This window comes from Pseudoliparis swirei, chromosome 9, assembly GCF_029220125.1.
Source record: "Pseudoliparis swirei isolate HS2019 ecotype Mariana Trench chromosome 9, NWPU_hadal_v1, whole genome shotgun sequence".
Lineage (NCBI taxonomy): Eukaryota > Metazoa > Chordata > Actinopteri > Perciformes > Liparidae > Pseudoliparis > Pseudoliparis swirei.
In genome coordinates this window covers 20,550,158-20,558,912 of record NC_079396.1, presented here as the reverse complement: position 1 = coordinate 20,558,912, position 8,755 = coordinate 20,550,158, and the positions used below count along the sequence as shown (strand labels likewise).

At 40.3% G+C, this 8,755-nt stretch overlaps 1 protein-coding gene across 1 annotated transcript; it reads right to left on the bottom strand.

The window, feature by feature from the left end:
- Window positions 1–1,600: 1,600 nt before the first annotated feature.
- On the bottom strand, window positions 1,601–8,442 carry LOC130200123 (uncharacterized). The gene is made up of 4 exons (XM_056424114.1): window positions 4,335–8,442; window positions 4,106–4,196; window positions 3,373–3,493; window positions 1,601–3,241 (listed from the first exon to the last, which is right to left on the bottom strand). Exons 1-4 carry the CDS (start codon window positions 4,657–4,659, stop codon window positions 2,231–2,233), a joined length of 1,548 nt encoding a protein of 515 aa, XP_056280089.1. The 5' UTR covers window positions 4,660–8,442; the 3' UTR covers window positions 1,601–2,230.
- Between the last annotated feature and the right edge of the window lie 313 nt (window positions 8,443–8,755).

Sequence of the window (8,755 nt, the reverse complement as noted above, 5' to 3'; positions counted from 1 at the left end):
TCTGGGTCGTGGATGTGTTCCGAAAGGGTTTGTAGGGATAAAGTTTATCCCTACAAATTAATTTATATTATTAATATATATGATATCTTAGATATAGAGCAGGCTCTGATAAATACACATGTACATACATAAATACATGGTGAACTAATCTTACATTAGGTTGTTCAGCTGTCGTAAGACGGCGTTGAAGGCCTAGGTAGAAAATGCACGGCCCGCCACTGGGATAAACTATAGTTATTACTCATCAAATCAATACACACTTAACCTACTTTTTCTTCTGGGGATATCACTTTGCCAAAGAACAGAAATCAATTGATATTCGTGTCTATGAGATATCAACAGTTATAACATATGTATGTCCATACTGGCAAAAAGAGTTGCAAAAGTGAAACACTGCCCTTTTATCTTAGATTGCAGAGGTTTATTTTTCTTTAATATCAACAGTACATTTGCAAATGTTCTATGTCCAGACATTCTTTAATGTTTTGCATGAATGAATGGCTGACAGGTATGTACATTGTTTTAAACCTGCAATACATATTGATATGTTCTTTATCACTCTGTGTTGTGTCTATTTTATTTTTCTCTTGAGAAGATAACTGAGACATTGCTGGCCCTTAAATGTCATTTGTAAATGCTTTGTAAGGCAGAGATAGTCCTCACTTTAGATGAGGTCACAATACTCACCCAAAGACTAGTATACCTAAATGAATCATGCATTGCAGTATTGTAAGACGTTTATAAAGCACATGGTAACAGTCCCATTAGTGCATATCTCAATTAAAATATGTATAAATACTTTGTATTATTAATCATCTATAAGTCCTTAATAATTGTTATGTCTATATTTTAAGACATACTTTAGAAATGGGGAACCCATCAATTATAAAGTATGAAAACCCAATAATGTAAGGCATAAGTCATGCTTATTGATCAAGAATAAGACATTTATAACTGTTTATGAATTACATGAGTGTTAATGTTGGAATAATACTTGTCTAATAATGAATTAAGTGTTTACTAATAGTGTGCAGTTATTATAAAATAGCAAATATTTATCTATACTTTACTCTACAATAGACATTATGAAATGTGCAAATAAACATTTTAAGTTTTACTTAATACTTTGTGGTTGTAGAAGATGGTTTTAAGTAGATCTAAAAGTAGTACTATTGGGCAGCAGCCTCGTTTTGTTGTACTTCTATCCCATGCTGGAGTAGTTTAAATAAAAGTATTCTTTTGGAAACAAGCAAATAATGTATAATGACAAAAAGGCCCAACGAATAACGGCATGAAGGCACCATATTGTTATTGTACTGTGGGATTTCTTTCTGCAATAGGATTGAATAGAAGCTCACAGAGCAAGCTGTTAATGCACTGTGACACCTGGATAAAAAGGTTTGGTCCCAGACCTGAAGGATGACTGACAGTTTTGGGTCAATTTACCAATCGCACTAGTGCCACCGCCACCAGGACAAACCTGAAGACACTTTTGGCCACAGAAACATAATTCTGAGTTTTGTTTGGTTTAAATGGAGTATTAATGTTCGTGTACAAGGCCCCGGAGCTAGGACAGTGGTCAAAGAAAGCAAAGAAAACATTCATTGTTACAAAATAGTCATCCATTTATTGTAATTCCAGAATCTTCCAGATGTTAGTACACACAAACAAACTAAAAAAATACAAACTTGTGTATCCAAAACACTGCAATTTCTGCATGATGGCGGAAAACGTAACTCATTGTGCAAACACACAGCAATAAACAACAAACACATTCTGTGCAGTTCCCGGTTGCCGAGGGAGATGGGGAAACTGAATTATTTAACAAGCTAGACGCTAATCCTGATATCAGTCATAGAAATGTACATTTACTCACATTTAACTGGTTATTACTCTTCAAACTGCAAAGCACATTATTTAGCCTGCAGTCCAAATGCTGCAGTTTTAAAATCCTGTTACATTATATTCTTCTTTTGTACAGAACAGTATTATTTACCAAAGAGTGGAAAAATAAATGCCACGTCAGTGATATCAAAGTGACAGCATCCTATATGCAGAACTCTTTATTAAATAAAAAATAGCAACATTACAATATTGAAAAACAATGAAGAGCTAAAGCAGATGAGGCCTAACAAAAATAGGCATCAAAGACAAATGTGCTGCGATACCTTCAGAGCACAAGATCCAGGTCGAAAGCAGCGCTTTCCTTTTTGACGCGCTCGCCGCTTTGCTAATCTGGAGGAATCAGTGGCAGCTCGCTTTGTTCCTCCTTCACAATATTCTTCTTAACACCTACTGGTTTGCTTAAAATGTATTCATAATTTCTTGTAACCTCAAGTAACGCTGATCTGAGGTACAGTGGTGAAAAGATCTTTAGTGAGGGTGGGAGCTCTGAGTGTTTGGGGAGAAGGGGCTGAACGAATGTCTCAGGACGGTTGGGCCGAAGTAGCCTAAACCAAGACAAGTCTGGAGGTTTCTTTGAGCTCTTGGGTTCCCTTGAGATCTCGGGTAATAGCGGCGGTGGGCCTGACGCAGAGGGAGCTTTTGGGAACACTGGGACGTGGATTTCTGATGAGATTGTTGCTGGTGACGCCGGCGTCTTCCGGGTCGTGGACAACGGTCCAGGCAAAACAGTCTTGTTGCTCAGAGCATCTGGATCCAGGTCCGCATTCTGGCTTGTCTCGGGCAGCACCAGCAGACGGGTTTCTGGCATCAAACTACGTTGTGCCTTTTTAGGTTTAGCGGTGGCGGGATCCTCTTCGTACTCGGTTATCGTCGCGGCCGATGGCCGGTATAAGATGTGATTATGGCGCTGACAGAACAACACGGAACACGTAGGACACTTCCTGCCGTCTTTGACATGCAGCAGTTTATGACGCTTGAGGTTATAACTTGTGGTGAAAGTACGATCACACACGTTGCACGGCAAGGAAGGCTCGGGGACACACTGGTGCTCAATCAAATCTGGCTGACTTGCGAAAAACGTTCCACATTTCTCACAGACAACGGAGATTTCTTCATCGTGCAGTCGTTTGTGCTTCATGAGCTGTGGTGTCTCGGGGAAGCTCTCATCGCACTGCTCACACCGATATCCACTTGCTGGAACATATATGTGTTTTAGGAGCACAATTAGACTTTTGTCTAGTTTTGGCATTCCTGCCGGAGCATGAACTGACGGCGACGCCTCGCATTTGACTGGTGTAGTTTCAGTCTCAGGCTCTTTCGTCAACGTTTCTCCACCCTAGGAAACACACAAAGGAGAGAAGCGCCATCAAGTTAATCTGTATGCCATCTAAACACAACAACAAAACCAAGTTAAATATACAGTAAAAGCACAACGTGAATGCAGACGTGTAAAGTAGTGACCGCTACCTGTGGCATTGATGGAGTTGATTGTGTCTGTAGCACCTTCATCAAAACATAGGGATGGAGGTCCACGAGAGAGTCAACTCTGGGTGGAGTTGTTTGTTCTTCCATTTCCACATTGGATTGCCTTTTTGAAAAAAAATGACAAAACTATTTGTTTACAAATACACAGTAAATGTGTAACGCATTAACAGCTTGAGGTGCAAGAGACAATAATGCAGCACGGCTCTATACTCTAAAAAAAGTTGCTGGAGTGAGCTACTGCACTCCATGATAAACTACAAAGAGTGACGTACATTGAGCAACCAGACGTATACACAACTATGTTTCTATATTCTATAGGGCAGAACACCTCACATTGAAGTGTTGGCGGTGCATTCATACAGAAAGGACTGAGTGATATTATAGATTATTGATAACTAAACATCAAAAACATGGCAATAGGGCAGCAAATAGCTCCTGCCATTATCACTTGATATATCTTTCTTTTCTCGATGTGTTGTCGGTTTTTAGGTCGAATGATGTGCAAGACAAGAAGTACGAATTAGATGAAACATAATAACACATACATGATATAAACGTAATGTAAGACTGTGCCATTGCTAGTCGTTTGGGAGACTGCAAGAGATTAGCCCCAGTGGCTCTCCTGTACTACCGAGTTAAACGTACAATGATAACAAATAACAACTTAACTATAGCTGACGTCATCTAGCCAACAACATACATGTACATGTCTTACCTTTTGGCCCTTTGTCGGCGGGCCCGAGCCCGTGAACCGCGAAACACCGTAGGCGCAAAGCTGGGGCTGGTTGGGTACATGGAGACTTGCCCTGTGAGATGTAAAAACAAAACACAAGTTATTTTAGACCACTTCACGTCACCTTTCCGACAAATATATACACATGAACCAACGAGTGAGTTATTTGTAATAACGTGCAGTAGGAAAAAAAAGAGCAGGGTTTTCTTACTTGACTTAAAATGAGCGCTGCAAATACGAACGTTTCCTTCGAGCTCATCGGTGCTGCCGTTCGCTCGCTGGATCGCTTCGACCCACAACTGTCTCTGATAGGCCTGATACGGCCCAGATCCAGACGGGATTCGGTACAGTCTCCGTTTGCTTTTTGAGGTGTGGCGAGTTCTACAGCCAGACACGCAACAGGTCAACGTGTTCGACATTTTTGTTCCTCTACAACTATTCGGATTCAGTCGTTTAGCTCGTTCGCTTCTCTTCCGGAAGTTCTCGGCAGCAACAAACGTCCAACTTCCGCTTTCAAGAAGCGCGCGCAGCCTCATGAATACTTCGGTTTGTGAACACGGGACGGTTCGTTTTTAAAGGTAATGTTGAACGACAAGACGTATAGACGCTATATTGTAAAAAACGACGGTTCTGGCAGACTGTTGGTATTCATTAATGCAAAAATAGCAGCGTTCAAGAGAGCTTTGTTGCGTTTGTGTGCGTCTCTTCAGGCACTGTGACGGCCACCACACGGTGCACTGAGGACCCCTGCTGGCCGGTGGTGGAAGAAGCACTCACATCTTTTATGCGTAATATATAATGTGTTCATCACTTTAATGTTACAGCTGGTGAAAGTTGAGCTCATTTTAATTGTTTTATATATTTTACTGCTGGAAAGCTTCTGAAGTTGGGGATCAATAATTAGCCTTACCATCATTGGCAATTCATTTGTTTTCGTTTGTGTCATTAATTGAGTTGCATTTTAGTTATTGCATTATCTACACATATTGTAACAGACAAATACGTGTGTTTTTAGGTGACAATGTGTTGACTAAAATGTTTTTTGGTACATCAGAACAAACAGCTTACCCTAAACTAAAATTTTCATTCTCTCTGAGGTATTTTATTACATTATTTCCAGTGTTTTCATTTGTGTATTCTGACATTAGCACCAGATCAATGTGTTTCATTTGTCAGCACTTAGCACTCACAAGAAGTGATGCATTCTGGGTCTGGTACATAAATCATTCCCAATAACCAGTACAGCTAGTCAAGCATCTTCACAACTTTAATCTTATGGGCATTTCATTCCAACATTAAATTATATCCTCTACAGAGTTACACCTATAACTCATTCTTAGTGGGCAAATAACTGCAATGGCCTCTGCCTTGGAACCATTAAGAAACCCAAAATAGTTTACTGTGTGAGATATAATGTTCTATATTGTAATTTAGCTTGTAATTTCCTGCAATGCATTCATATTTCCTCTGCTCATAGCTGCATTTGTGAAACCCATTATGCCTTCGCTGGTACTTCATCTTTGTCCAAATACCTTTTAGTTGTCACTCAAAACCAGAAAAAAAGAATTTTCCTTGAGTTCAATTTGGCTTAAAATACTGTTATACATGTGCAATTTATTTATGAAGTAAAATCATTTTCAGAAACATCAAGGATGCTTCATTCTTAGTTATTGTTGATTCACATATTGTTGATTCACATTCACATCAACTAGAAATTAATTAGCATTCTAAAAAATTACTTCCTGAATTACTCAAAATGGAGGATCAAAATAATGCAGTGAGACCTAATGGAGCGGTAATCATGAAATTATGATGCATTAAACACGACCACAACAAAAACCACAACAAAAACTGATCATTATACACATCAAGCAAGTGACAGAAACTGGTTCTTTAATGATGTAGCAGTTGCAATATCTACTCGTCCTTAATTCAGGATTATCCAGGAAGTATAGGAGGTGTGTATTAATTTGCAGATGTGATTTGTTTCTCATTCCTCACTGCTCAGCATTCTGTGAATCTCACTGTTAAGCGTTATTCCGTTCATTTCTTCAACTCTGGTCGGATTCTTTGTGATGCTTTGTGTGACAACGATGGTACACGCCAGGCTGTGCCTTCAAATGCACGAGCAATCTTACATTTTGATTTGTTACGGCAGTAAAAGTGTAAATAATAAAATTAATGATGCTTACTGGGACACTTGGATGGAGCAGTGGCCCCATTAACGTTATTGGAAACGCCTGTGCGTTAACTACTATGACAAGTATAATGTCTTCTTTAAAAAATGCTTTTGGCTATTGTTGTTCCCACAACTGTTTTAAAATGTGTTATCTCCCACAACAATACATACAATGGCTTTTAAAAATCAGACTTTACATTTAAACACTATTGTTCATTTAATTATTCCCTAGATTAAGTGAAGGTAAAAGATAAGGCTCGAGTTAGTAATCAATTTTTTCTTATTGTCAACAAATCCCGCGAAAAAAAACCAAAAAACAATAGGCGTTACACTACATATATATATCAGTATTTTCTAAACTTTCATTCTCAGAAAAATTGTTACAAACAAATGAATTCTAAATTTTTTGGGAGTACTTTGATCTTCACTTTTGGCCGTCTAGTTGGTATTTATATCAGCAGGACAATTGATTGCCTCGAAATGTTCAGTCGAGCCCATCGTAATTGTAATGAATGAACATGTCACACTGCTATGGTGTGGCTGGTTGATCTGTTATGTAGATATTTGAGTTTGATGACAAAGACAGACTACGGTGACACACAGATGAATTCATTCTTGTTTGTTGGTCTTTTCGCTGGATTAAGAGAAATGTAGAAGATCACCATACTTGTCGTTTGAGTCTGCGTCGGTCCTCCACCAACAGATGTCACTGTTGCTTAATGAGGGGGAGTGGTCTCATTGTTGGTGTTCAAAATAACAGAACAAAAATCATCAACACATGACAACGTTTTGAATAGAAAAAGTTGAACACACTGGTAATTCATTTCAACACTTGTATTATTTTAATCTATAAAACCAATGAACCCTACCCACTTATTTCCCCCGTTTAAGGCCTTCTGAGATACGTCACCACAGAGCTCAAACATAAATCTGTAGCTGTGATAAACAGCCTCCCACACATGAGTTTAAAGATTGGTAATGTTGTGAATAAACGTTACTTTGACTTCTCATGGATTGTACTCATAATCTGTGAAAATCAATTTCTAAAACTGTGCCTGAGAGTTACATCAATCGTATTTCATTTCCATCTGCACCTGTATGAAAGACTACTGACGCTGCTTTTACTCAACATGGAACAGACTGCCATTGTTTTGTGAATGCAAACAGAAGCTGATACCTTTTAAGTTTTCATGGTATGACCTTTTTTACAACATTCCTCTCCAGGATATATTTGAATAGCTCATCAAGGGTGTTTCTTAATATCGAACAGCTTATGGCTTGACAATAAATAAATTGGCATTGCCGCGGTCCCTCTTCTCCCTCAAGGTGACTCCTCCATCTGCACCCTCTCTGGTTTTGCCAACCCCAATCTCAGTTACCATGATACAGTCGCTGGGATCTGATTCGCTCTTCTATCCGTGAGCCGTCCCCATCTCACCGGTTTGGTTAGTCGTCCTGGAGCTATGCTCATCAATCAAAGCAACGCACCGCTGCTTTGTTCCCTGTACGTGTGCGTGAGCGAGAAAAGTGTCACGTGGGTCATCAAAGTCGACTATTTCTACTCTCATTTGAATGAAAATACCTGAACTGATATATTGTTTTCCCATTTCTGTTGCACACACTCAAGTGTTTTCCCCGCCCCATTCATATTTCCCTCTCTTAGTGACGAGGTGTCTCTTTGAACTGGCTTCATTTCACTGCACAGCACCCACATTTTAATTACCCTCTTCTTCACCCATCCTCACGTCACTCAAAGTGGAGAAGAAGAAGAAGAAGAAGAAGGGGAGACTGAGAAGACAATGTAAAATAAATGTGAGGGTGGGGATAGGTTGTGGGTGAATGGGTGGCCGCTTTGGGTGAAGGCGGGAGAGATGGAAGATGCAGTGAAGGGGAGATTTAATCCGGCCCTATTTTTAACAGCTTTTAAAACAAATCCATCTTCATATACTCTTTCTTGCACCAATCAAAATGAGCAGCATGTATGCTGGCTTCAAGCATTCCTGATCCATGCATCACTCAGCACGTGCCGAGTTTGACACTCATGGGCGAGCGACTCCTCGTGGTGTTGGTGCTGACAACCTTGTATGTTGACTGATCACGCACAGAAACACACAGACTCAGCCACTTTCACCGGGGGGGGGGGTGTTGAGGCTGTCGCGCCATCACTTGTCTGGTGAAGGGTTGAGCCACGACAACGCAATTACACATTCATCTCACCCACGCAGCCAGGGAGACTCCCCTCCCCCTCAGGCTCCCCGTCTCCTCCCCGCTCTGCTCTTTCTTCCTTCGTGTTTCTGCAATACCAACCCTCACCCATCTCCATACCTGATAGGGCTCACATCCCTCCCTTACACCTTAAACCCCCGCCTCCCTCTTCAATTCTACACTATCTTCTCTATCAGCGGCGGGGGCTCAGAGAACCACACAAAGGACAGAAGCACAGTCGGGTGAAA